Source organism: Salvelinus namaycush, chromosome 1 (assembly GCF_016432855.1).
Source record: "Salvelinus namaycush isolate Seneca chromosome 1, SaNama_1.0, whole genome shotgun sequence".
Classification (NCBI taxonomy): domain Eukaryota; kingdom Metazoa; phylum Chordata; class Actinopteri; order Salmoniformes; family Salmonidae; genus Salvelinus; species Salvelinus namaycush.
In genome coordinates, this window is record NC_052307.1 from 38,389,571 (window position 1) to 38,402,426 (window position 12,856).

At 46.7% G+C, this 12,856-nt stretch overlaps 1 protein-coding gene across 1 annotated transcript in view; it reads right to left on the reverse strand.

Annotated features, from left to right (window-relative positions):
- LOC120051554 (whirlin-like) overlaps positions 1-12,856 on the reverse strand; it is a 96,747-nt gene that overhangs the window by 8,407 nt on the left and 75,484 nt on the right. Inside the window, exons 6-11 of the mRNA XM_038998498.1 lie at positions 9,627-9,684; positions 5,589-5,771; positions 4,974-5,177; positions 2,575-2,649; positions 1,557-2,322; positions 246-418 (exon numbers count right to left, since the gene is read on the reverse strand). Of these exons, the coding sequence (XP_038854426.1) occupies positions 246-418; positions 1,557-2,322; positions 2,575-2,649; positions 4,974-5,177; positions 5,589-5,771; positions 9,627-9,684 (1,459 nt within the window). The remainder of the gene's footprint in view (positions 1-245; positions 419-1,556; positions 2,323-2,574; positions 2,650-4,973; positions 5,178-5,588; positions 5,772-9,626; positions 9,685-12,856) is intronic.

Here is a 12,856-nt window from a genome sequence, read left to right on the forward strand (position 1 = left end):
TGTAATAAAACGTGTGACAAACCATGAATTTGTGAAAAGGCTAAACATAGTGTTGTGAAACTCAGAGATTTTTTTATGTTATGGAGTGCATCCCAAATGGCACCCTATTCCCTAGCTAGGGCTCTGGTAAAAAGTAGTGCACTATGAGCCCTGGTCAAGCGCAGTGCACTATATATGGAAAAGGGTTTCATTTGAGACACCAACATGTTATTTATGTTGTGATATGAGCCCTTGGTGGCCCTCACCTGTTTGGATGCCAGTGCTGCAGGTCCCTGGGCCACTTGGGACTGCTGTGTGGGCTGGTTCTTACTGGGCCGAGGACTGCTGTCTTTACTCAGCCCTCCTGCCTCAGCAATGTCCACCCCACTGTCCTCACTCAGAGTCTGACCACTGTCTGACAGTTGGGACAATGTGGCGCCTGGATACACAGAAGTAATAGATTCGATTATATATACACCTTCCTAATATTGAGTTGCACCCCCTTTTGCCCTCAGAACAGCCTCAATTTGTTGGGGCATGGACTCTACAAGGTGTTGAAAGAATTCCACAGGGATGCTGGCCCATGTTGACTCCAATGCTTCCCACAGTTGTGTCAAGTTGGCTGGATGTCCTTTGGGTGGTGACCATTCTTTTTATTTTTTTTTATTTTTAAATTTTATCCCCTTTTCTCCCCAATTTTCGTGGTATCCAATCGCTAGTAATTACTATCTTGTCTCATCGCTACAACTCCCGTACGGGCTCGGGAGAGACGAAGGTCGAAAGCCATGCGTCCTCCGAAGCACAACCCAACCAAGCCGCACTGCTTCTTTAACACAGCGCGCCTCCAACCCGGAAGCCAGCCGCACCAATGTGTCGGAGGAAACACCGTGCACCTGGCCCCCCTTGGTTAGCACGCACTGCGCCCGGCCCGCCACAGGAGTCGCTGGAGCGCGATGAGACAAGGATATCCCTACCGGCCAAACCCACCCTAACCCGGACGACGCTAGCCCAATTGTGCGTCGCCCCACGGACCTCCCGGTCGCGGCCGGCTGCGACAGAGCCTGGGCGCGAACCCAGAGACTCTGGTGGCGCAGTTAGCACTGCGATGCAGTGCCCTAGAACACTGCGCCACCCGGGAGGCCCCGGGTGGTGACCATTCTTGATACAGACGGGAAACTGTTGAGCATGAAAAACCCTTCAGCGGTGCAGTTCTTGTCACACTCAAACTGGTGGGCCTGGCACCTACTACCATACCCCGCTCAAAGGCACTTCAATCTTTTGTCTTGCCCTTCCACCCTCTGAATGGCATACATACACAATCTATGTCTCAATTGTCAAGGCTTAAAAATCCTTCTTTAACCTTCCTCCTCCCCTTCATCAACACTGATTGAAGTGGATTTAGTGACATCAATAAGGGATCATATCTTACACCTGCATTCACCCGGTCAGTCTATGTCATTGAAAGAGCAGGTTTTCCTAATGTTTTGTACACACAGGGTACAAGCATGTAAAGTGATACACACACAGAAACACAGGCAGGTACGCACAAAAACACATAGACACACATTGACCTTTACCTCTCTGCTGGGGCTGGGGCCTGACCTCAGCAGTCAGTCTGTGTACGCCTGCCATGACACACTGACCTCCCTGGCTGAGGGAGGGAGAACAGGGAGAGCAGGGTCTGTCTGGGCTACATGGGGGCGGCTTCAGGACAGCAAGAGAGGGACAGGGTGAGGGACATGGGGAGAGACCAGGGGAGGGACACGGTGAGAAACAAGGGGAGGCAGTCTTAGGGGAGGTAGCAGGCTTCTCATGGGAACAGGATCTGAAGATGGGGTGCTTGATGGTCGTCTCCTGGGTTGGAGGAGCAGAGGGGAACCACAAGGGGTTGTGATGAAGGGAGCCGGGGCAGGTATGGTGGCTAGAGCTAGGGCAGCCTTGGAGGGGGTGGTGGTCAGAGGTGGGGGTGGAGATGTGGAGGGAGTTTTGGCAGGTGTGGTGGAGAGAGTTTATGGATGTCTGATGACCAGAGCTTGGATTGGCACTGTGGTTGGTGCCAGGGTTGGGGCTGTTTTGGTGGCCAGGGTTGGGACAGGTGTGATGGAGGCCAGAACTAGGGGAGGTGGAGGTTTGGTGGTTGGAGGAGCTGAAGGATTTGAGGGATTTGTGGTGACATTCCTGGTGTAGCCTGGTGGGGGCAGTAAAGATCAGGCCAGACTGGGAATGACTGGATGAGGGGCGCTTGGAAGGGGCTCTCTCCTTGGGGTTTCTGGTCTGGGTATGGCCGGAGGGAAGAGATGGCTTGAAGGACGGAGGAGATTCAGCTGTAGACTGCACTTCTTTCTAGAAACACAAAAGGACATTGCTTGTACAGAAAAGTGGTCCAAACTCTTTACAACCTCAGTCTGTCTGCTGAAGTTCACCCCAAAAAAATGTAATGGAGAGAGTCACCTTCAAACGCAACTTCACACCTCACCTTTAAATGCATTGTACACAAAGATTAGCATTTAAGGCTAATTTTCCACTCATGCACGTAATAAAACCTGACTACTATTTCCATCAGACTAGAACAACCTCAAACTCACACAGACTCACCAATGTAACGTCAGGTAGGACATTAGTGCGTACCCCTGGATCTTGCTCTACACTGTCACCATGTGAGCACTCATGCTGAAAGAGACAGAGATATGACTTCACCTGTTTACTTTAACTTATCATTCAAAATAAACAGGCCCATCCATAGACTCACTGACCTGCATCCCAGAACAATGTTGTGTGACAATAATGTGCTGAAACATTAACCCCGTACCGTGACTAAAGACTTCAATTATCAATTAACACATAAAGTTAATTTAGTGCATACAATATAAATGAACTGCAATTTCTTGTTTACTAAGGGTGTGATTTTACAACTATAGTAATGAGGATGTCAACGAGGCCAATTATACAAGCACAGAATGGACCCTGGCAATCAGCAAAACCAGCCAACCAACAGAAAACAACACTTTGTCACCTTGGACCATGGGGAAACTGACACACACATATACACACACACACACACACACACACACACACACACACACACACACACACACACACACACACACACACACACACACACACACACACACACAGAGTCGCGTACAAAAACAGTCGCGTACACACACACACACACTAAGATGAACTACTGCTGAGCACACAGAGATATACAGTTGAAGTCGGGAAGTTTACATACACTTAGGTTGGATTCATTAAAACTATTTTCTCAACCACTCCACAAATGTCTTGTTAACAAACTATAGTTTTGGCAAGTCGGTTAGGACATCTACTTTGTACATGACACAAGTCATTTTTCCAACAATTGTTTACAGACAGATTATTTCACTTATAATTAATTGTATCACAATTCCCGTGGGTCAGAAGTTTACATACAATAAGTTGACTATGCCTTTAAACAGCTAGGAAAATTCCAGAAAATTATATCATGTGTTTAGAAGCTTCTGATAGGCTAATTGACATCATTTGAGTCAATTGGAGGTGTACTTGTGGATGTATTTTAAGGCCCACCTTCAAACTCAGTGCCTCTTTGCTTGACATCATGGGTAAATCAAAAGAAATCAGCCAAGACCTCCACAAGTCTGGTTCATCCTTGGGAGCAATTTCCAAACGACTGAAGGTACCACGTTCATCTGTACAAACAATAGTATGCAAGTATAAACACCATGGGACCACGCAGCCGTCATACCGGTCAGGAAAAAGGCGCGTTCTGTCTCCTAGAGATGAACGTACTTTGTTGCGAAAAGTGCAAATCAATCCCAGAACAACAGCAAAGGACCTTGTGAAGATGCTGGAGGAAACAGGTACAAAAGTATCTATATCCATAGTAAAACGAGTCCTATATCGACATAACTTGAAAGGCCGCTCAGCAAGAAAGAAGCCACTGCTCCAAAACCGGCATAAAAAAGCCAGACTACGGTTTGCAACTGCACATGGGGACAAAGATCGTACTTTTTGGAGAAATGTTCTCTGGGTGATGAAACAAAAATAGAACTGTTTGGCTATAATGACCATCGTTATGTTTGGAGGAAAAAGGGGGAGGCTTGCATCATGTTGTGGGGGGTGCTTTGCTGCAGGAAGGACTGGTGCACTTCACAAAATAGATGGCATCATGAGGGAGGAAAATTATGTGGATATATTGAAGCAACATCTCAAGACATCAGTCAGGAAGTTAAAGCTTGGTCATAAATGGGTCTTCCAAATGGACAAAGTCCCCAAGCATACTTACAAAGTTGTGGCAAAATGGCTTAAGGACAACAAAGTCAAGATACTGGAGTGGCCATCAAAAAGCCCTGATCTCAACCCTATAGAAAATTTGTGGGCAGAACTGAAAAAGCGTGTGTGAGCAAGGAGGCCTACAAACCTGACTCAATTACACCAGCTCTGTCAGGAGGAATGGGCCAAAATTCACCCAACTTATTGTGGGAAGCTTGTGGAAGGCTACTCAAAACATTTGACCCAAAAACTATTTAAAGGCAATGCTACCAAATACTAATTGAGTGTATGTAAACTTCTGACCCACTGGGAATGTGGTGAAATAAATAAAATCTGAAATATATAATTATTTTTACTATTATTCTGACATTTCACATTCTTAAAATAAAGTGGTGATCCTAACTGACCTAAAACAGGGAATTTTTACTAGGATTAAATGTTAGGAATTGTGAAAAACTGAGTTTAAATGTATTTGGCTAAGGTGTATGTAAACTTCCGACTTCAACTGTACTTGGGTTTAGCTCTCAGTCATCTTAAAGATAATCTCTCCTCACAATGGTTTCAAATCCCCCCAGTCCACGGCTGAATAATCTCTGCTTTGTTGGAGCAAATGGCACCCTCTTCTGTATAGTGCATTACCTTTGACCAGAGCCAGAGTCTGGTCAAAAGAGGAGCACTAAATAAGGAGTAGGGTGTCATTTAGGGTGCAATATTTCCACTACCTTGGCAGAGCAGAGAGTGGTGGGGTTGGAGTGGCTGTGGCTGGCTGAGGGCTCTGTGTGTACACAGTGGCTGTGTGGATGCAACGTTCCTTTTTCTCCATGCCAGGCCTTCAGACCCTCCCTCTCACGGTGCAGCACCAGACCATCATACAGCTCCAGGTCCTGGGGAGCCACCAGGCTACGCACCTCAGACAGCAAGGATAACTGTAGAGGAGAAACGGTCAACAAGTTACATAGAGGCCCAATAGAGTTACATAAATGCGCTATCATAGTTAAATAGAAGCCCTATGATGTTACAGAGGCCCTGTCGGTTACATAGAGGCCCTATAGGTTATATAGAGGCCCTATAGGTTATATTGAGTCCTTATTTGACTTAGAGCAGGTGCTGGATGTCAGAAAGTGTTCAAGAAAAGGTGAAAAGGGGACTCAACACGCTGCATTATGCTCTCAATGGGAATTTATTAGACAATGTTTAACTTTCGAGCACTAGGTTTTCATCATCTCCTTTGACAAAGGGAACTGGAGGGAGGACAGGAGGAAGAATGGTGGACAGTTAGGGTGCCCTATAGGGTGCCATTTGGGATGCTAGCCCAGATGTGCTGGGCGTTACAGTACCTTGGCGTGGGTGTTGAAGAGTTCAAACAGGGCCATAGCCAGGGGTTTCAGACTGATGTGTCCATCCTGGTACTCCTGCAGGTAGTAACCCATGGTCTGCCTCTCTGGGTCTGTCAGCAGCAGAAAGGCCTGCTCCTCCAGAGACACCTGGGAACCTGGGGGCCACACACCTCGACACACTGACTGTATCGAGGGAGGGAGAGGAGAGAACAAGAGAGAGAGAGAACAAGAGGGAGGGAGAGAGAAAGAGAGAGAGAGAGAAAGAAAGACAGACAGGCAGAGAGTGGGAGGGAGAGAAAGACAGAAGAAGAGAGAGAGAAAGAATGAATGTACACTTAGAATTAAGGGTTTGGTTAGGGTACAGTATTGTTCCCTGAGGTACAACAATCTAAATACACAGAATGTTCCTTCAGAGGTATAATCTCACATGAGACTGTTACTGTAGGTACTGTACCTTTTAGGATACATGTGCTGTTAAGGATCGGACCCTTTTTTTCAATTTTCACCTAAAATGACGTACCCAAATCTAACTGCCTGTAGATCAGGACCTGAAGCAAGGATATGCATATTCTTGATATAATTTGAAAGGAAACACTTTGAAGTTTGTGGAAATGTGAAATGTAGGAGAATATAACACATTAGATCTGGTAAAAGATAATACAAAGAAAAAAACATCTTTGAAATGCAAGAGAAAGGCCATAATGTATTATTCCAGCCCAGGTGCAATTTAGATTTTGGCCACTAGATGTCAGCAGTGTATGTGCAAAGATTTAGACTGATCCAATGAACCATTGCATATCTGTTCAAAATGTTGAATCAAGACTGCCCAAATGTGCCTAATTGGTTTATTAATACATTTTCAAGTTCATAATTGTGCACTCTCCTAAAACAATAGCATGGTATTATTTCACTGTAATAGCTACTGTATATTGGACAGTGCAGTTAGATTAACAAGAATTTAAGCTTAACTATATCAGTTATGTCTATGTCCTGGGATTTTTTTGTTTGTTACTTACAACCTCATGCTAATCACATTAGCCTACGTTAGCTCAACCGTCCTGCGGGGGGGACACCGATCCCGTAGAGGATAAACTAGTATAATGGTACAGTTTTGTACCTAATATTTTGAATATAAAGGTGAAATCATCACAGAAACCATGCCCATAATTAACATATTTCCCAGCATGCTCTATTGCAGGTTGATTTTTAGAATTGTTTGTTTCAATAAGTGTGTTTTTGAATGCACAATGATTGATCTTATGCTACACAAAGATAAATATATACATGTTTCTATACTAATCCTAGTCTGGTAATAGTTGGACTAACCAGGAGTTATGGCCTCATGATATACGTAATGTATTGTCATAAAGAATAAAAATAAAAAAATTCTTAGGCCCTCACTTGGTGAAGGCTACAGCACCGAAAGTCATCGAATGCAACAACCATGTCTGTGTCACTAGCAAACACAGTTGGGTGGTACTGTTAACTCAAAAAGTTGCTTGAAATGCATCCTGGGAAATATGCAAATGAGGCTTTACACCTTACAATGTTAAAACAGCATCCCAAAACCTTTTCAGAGGTACATTTTTGCCATTTAAAAGGAACAAAACGGCTTTGTCACTGTGGTGGTAACCTAAAAAAGGCAAAATTGTACCTTTTCCAAAGGCATGCTGTTATACCTGTACTATATTGTCCCCTAAGGAACATTATTGGCTCTTTTAAGAAATTAACCGCAAGGGTACAATTATTTGACTGAAGGTACAAAGGACATACCTTCGAGTGTACCGCTACAGTGACACGCGTTTGTACCCCTTTAAGAAAAATCGCAACCTTTATTTCCGAGAGTGTACAGAGTCTGCTGTACAGTATATCTCCTTTGCTCTCAGTCATCCCACACACATCAACAGCACACCAACAAGCTTTCTTAAGCTCTAACAATAGAAACCACTTCAAAGTCATCCGTGTTAGGGTGAGCCCAATAACTGTATCATTGTTATTCAGCTACAGCTTGAAATGGCCATTCCAGCTTTAATTAGACCGGAACATAGAATATTGAGTACCTAGCCGTTGATGGATCTTAAATACCATTCATGGTTAAATGATGGCACTCAAAATTATACAGTTCCACTCATTCTAAAATGGGTGCCTGGATAAGAGCTGTATGTGCATGTGGAGAGGACTTCTAACACAGATGGTTATGTTTTGACATATCAGATGATATATCGCAGCACACCTTTTTGAGGACAAAAATGTTAGAGGTTATAGACGCCTGGGAATGTGAAACAGATTGTCAAGAGGAGCACCAGGAGGATGAATATGTTGCAGGGCCCAGAGAGTAAAGAGAAAAATGACAGAGACAGTTAGCAGGTCAGGAGCAAAGCAACGACTCTTGTTCATATTAATTACTAAGGGAATTTGTCAATCACACTGGGCTCCTGTCCTGCGCTGTGCTGCCCTCACTTCTCCACCAGCACCATACTTAGCTCAGACCAGAGAAATTCACCGGGTCCCAAATGGCACCCTATTCCCTATGTAGTGTGCTACTTTTGGCCAGAGCCTCTGGTCAAAAGTAGTGCACACTACAGAGAATAGGGTGCCATTTGGGAATCAAGGAAGACATTCATTTCTCCCCAAGGTGACCCTACAGGGTTTACCCCGGTAGCATTCCAAGTAACACAACCCTGTGGAGTTTACGTGAGCTTCCATATTCTGCAATGAAATCCATACAATGGAAGAGCAGTCACTTTTATGGTTACGTATCGGGTTTGAGATACAGTTGAAGGTCTACAAAGGTGTAAAGGAGAGTTGATGATGTGAACATTAGAGTATGACTAAGGACAGGGCAAACTGCGGTGAAAACACTTTCAGCATAATCAATCACAGAAAGTGTGATAAAGCACAGTATAGCTCTTTTGAGTCACCTCTGTCTCTGTATCTGTCTCTCGGTTTATCTCTTTCTTTCTCTCACTCTCTCACCATTGAGCTCCATTGTAAACAGAAAGCCAAAATACAAATTTGCTTAGAATGCTTACAATTAGATCTACATCAAAGGACCTTGCTAAAATTAAACAGCTATTCATCAGGAATGAGTCCAAACTGGGTGCCTCTGGCGGTCTGCAACTAATGAGATTTGTAATTGGAGATTGGTGGTGAGGGCATGTTGATTTAATACAGGTCAGAGTATCATTTTAACAGCCGCAAGCCAGACTGACTGAATGCATTAGGGACACGAGGATGTGTCATAAATGGCTCCGCAATTTAGGAAACAGGCCAAATAAAAGACGTCCCCTCTTTGGAAACAAGGCAGCAACCATTGCAAGATGAGATTACACATTTAGGAACCGGTAGATTTGAATGTGTTGGTCTAGGTTAGAAGGAGGAAAGACAGAGCTTTGTTTGAGTACCTGTATCATTTCACAGTAAGGGAATGTGTTTTTCTAAAGCTGGTTGTTGTGAGTTAGGTAGCATTGATATTGGTCATGAGTCCTCACTTTTCGGCAGGCGGCACCATAGGGTGTTCTCCTGCTGTTGTGACTGTGAGAGAATGGTATCTGTGTGTGTGACTGTGAGATTGGTACAGGGGCCATTAACCTCTCTCTGGCTGCCAGAACTCACCCTAGACACTGTAAATTACACACACAGACACACACACACACACAGACACACACACGCACACACACACACACACACACGTCTATATTGTGTGTGAAACCATTGGTGGTGCCATTGCAGTCCTTTGTGTCTCAACATGTTTATGATGATTGAGTGTGTGTGTGGTATGTGTGGCGCACATGCGTGTTTGCTCATCCGTGCATCCGTGTATGCATGCTCGTGTGCATGATTGAGTGTCTAGGCTGTCTGTCATTGAATCCTGTCTCTCATCACCACCATGGGACCACTCTGCAAGCCTCCTCAGGAGAGCCTGACTGGAGCACAGGTACACAGCACTCTACTCATAGCAGTAGAAGGTAAACCATCATACAAATGAAAGCTTCAGAACCTAGAATTGCTCAGCCATCAAGTTGATATTTCTCTCACCAGACTCAGGGCGCTCTGCACACTCATACAGTGGCTGTGAGAAGAGACTATTCCCAGACTGGAGAACATGAGGAGGAGAACCTCAGGGTCTCCAAAGAAATGGATCAACTCTCTCTACATATCTCAGGTGATAAATACACTGCTTGCCCTAATAGTCATACTACTGTAACCTGTAATTCTACGACATCTGTTGCATTGCATTTCTCCGTATTATACTTTATAGATAGTGAATGCTCACGAGTAGCGTAAGGTTTTAGGGACAACGACAGTGATGTGTCATGGTTGAATACGGAATGCAGCATTTCCTCCATGAGATTAGCTCAGTGTTCCCCTTTAATTAAAGATGACTAACGAAGGACTCTTCCCTCGCTTTTCTCTTTTATTGAAGAGACCTGACTGAGTCGCCATGGTGATGGCATCTTGTCAGGCGGCTGTCACTGTCCCTTGACAGGATCGATCAGAATGTCCAACTAAGGATGAGGTCATGGATGTTAGGAATGAAGTGAGGATGAAATTCAGCAACTCTTGGAGGACAGTGAATCTTGATAAAAATGCTTCTTTATTGTTAAAACCACCACGTTTTGGCCTGTGAAGAAGGCCTGAACATGAAGGAGAGTTGTTGAATTTCCTCTTCACTTCAGTGCCTCTCTTGCTAGGAAATAGAGAGAGAGAGAGAGCAAGAGCAAGAGAAAGAGAGAGCGAGCGAGCGAGAGAAAGAGAGATAGAAGAGAAAAGCAGGGGTGAGCTACTCTTAACTGTAAAACGGTAAAACACAATACGTACATACAGTACCTAACCCGTGACGGTTTGTTAAAGTCCCATAACTTGAGTCACTGCTCTTCATGGTCGGATACCATCTGCAGTATTCATTTTCCAATCGAACTAGCCGCAAAGTGCCTCTCTTTCTTCTCTTCCAGTAAATCCTACTGTTTTCTATGTTTTCTGCATTTGCTACTGATGGGCATCCCATATAGCACCCTATTCCCTACATAGTGCACTACGTTTGACCAGAGCCCATAGGGATCTAGTACATTATATAGGGAATAGGGTGACATTTTGGGACATAACAATGGTCTTACTTTAAGTACTCCCACTTTGAGCTATAGATTCGTACCTTAATGGTAGTGTAAGATTTAGCGTGCATCCCAAATGGCACCCTATACTTTTGACCAGGGCCCAGAGGCACTTTGCGGCTAGTTCAATTTGGAAAATCAATATTGCAGATTGTATCCGACCCTGAAGAGCTGTGTGTCACGCCCTGACCTTAGAGAGCCTTTTTATGTCTCTATTTTGGTTTGGTCAGGGTGTGATTTGGGGAGGGCATTCTATGTTCTGATTTCTATGTTTTCGTATTTCTATGTGTTGGCCGGGTATGGTTCTCAATCAGGGACAGCTGTGTATCGTTGTCTCTGATTGGGAATCATACTTAGGCAGCTTTTTCCTCTTTTGTCATTGTGGGAGGTTGTCTTTGTTAGGGGCACTATAGCCCTTGTAAGCGTCACGGTCGTTTTTGTTATTTCTTGTTTTGTTTGCGTCATTTTACTAAATAAAAGAAGATGTACGCTCACCACACTGCACCTTGGTCTTCCATGAACGACGGCCGTGACAGAACCTCCCACCACCAAAGGACCAAGCAGCGTGGCCAGGAGGAGCAGGGATCCTGGGCCCGGGAGAAGAGAGAATGGAGGACATCTTGGACATGGGAGGAGGTTATGGCAGGGGACAAGACCCTGCCATGGAAACAGGCTGAAGAAGCGAGGGAGGAACGACTTCGCTACCAGGAGTCACGGCAACGGAGCAGGCACGAGAGGCAGCCCCAAAAAATGTTTTTTGGGGGGGCACACGAGGAGATTGGCTGAGTCAGGTTGGAGACCTGAGCCAACTCCCCGTGCTTACCGGAGGTAGCGTCGTACTGGTCAGGCACCGTGTTATGCGGTGGAGCGCACGGTGTCTCCAGTGCGCGTTCATAGCCCGGTGCGCTACATTCCAGCTCCCCGCATTGGACGGGCTAGAGTGAGCATCCAGCCAGGACGGAAGGTGCCAGCTCAGCGCATCTGGCCTCCAGTGCGTCTCCACGGCCCAGGATATCCTGCGCCGGCTCTGCGCACTGTGTCTCCGGTGCGTCTGCACAACCCAGTGCGTCCTGTGCCAGCGCCTCGCATCTGCAGGGCGAAAATAACCATCCAGCCAGGACGGGTTGTGCAGGCTCTACGCTCGAGACCTCCAGTGCGCCTCCACGGTCCAGTGTATCCTGTGCCTGCCCCCAGAACCAGGCCTCCTGTATGTCTCCCCAGCCTGGTGAGTCCTGTGCCTGCCCCCAGACCCAGGCCTTCTGTATGTCACCCCAGCCTGGTAAGCCCAGCGGCAGCTCCACGCACCAGGCTGCCAGGACGTCTCCTCAGTCCGTTGAGACCTGTTCCAGCTCCACGGAGGAAGCCTCCAGTGATGATCCAGGGCACGAAGCCTCCAGTGATGATCCATGGCACGAAGCCTCCAGTGATGATCCATGGCACGAAGCCTCCAGTGATGATCCATGGCATGAAGCCTCCAGTGATGATCCATGGCACGAAGCCTCCAGTGATGATCCATGGCACGAAGCCTCCAGTGATGATCCTTGGCACGAAGCCTCCAGTGATGATCCTTGGCACGAAGCCTCCAGTGATGATCCATGGCAGGGAGCCTCCAGCGACGTCCTCCAGTCCAGAGCCTCCAGCGACGGTCTGCAGTCCGGAGCCTCCAGCGACGGTCCCCAGTCCGGAGCCTCCAGCGACGGTCCCCAGTGCGAGGCCCGCAACGAGGGTCCGCGGCCCGCAACGAGGGTCCCTAGTCTGGGGCCCGCAACGAGGGTCCCCAGTCCGGGGCCCGCAACGAGGGTCCCCAGTCCGGAGTCTCCAGCGACGGTCTCCAGTCCGGAGCCTCCAGCGACGGTCCCCAGTGCGGGGCCCGCAGCGAGGGTCCCCAGTCTGGGGCCCGCAACGAGGGTCTCCGCACCAGAGGTGCCACCAAAGTGGGGTGAGCCAGAGGTGGAGCGGGGTCTACGTCCCACACCAGAGCCGCCACGGCGGATAGATGCCCACCCAGACCCTCCCCTATAGGTTCAGTTTTGCGGCCGGAGTCCGCACCTTTGGGGGGGGTACTGTCACGCCCTGACCTTAGAGAGCCTTTTTATGTCTCTATTTTGGTTTGATCAGGGTGTGATTTGGGGTGGGCATTCTATGTTCTGATTTCTA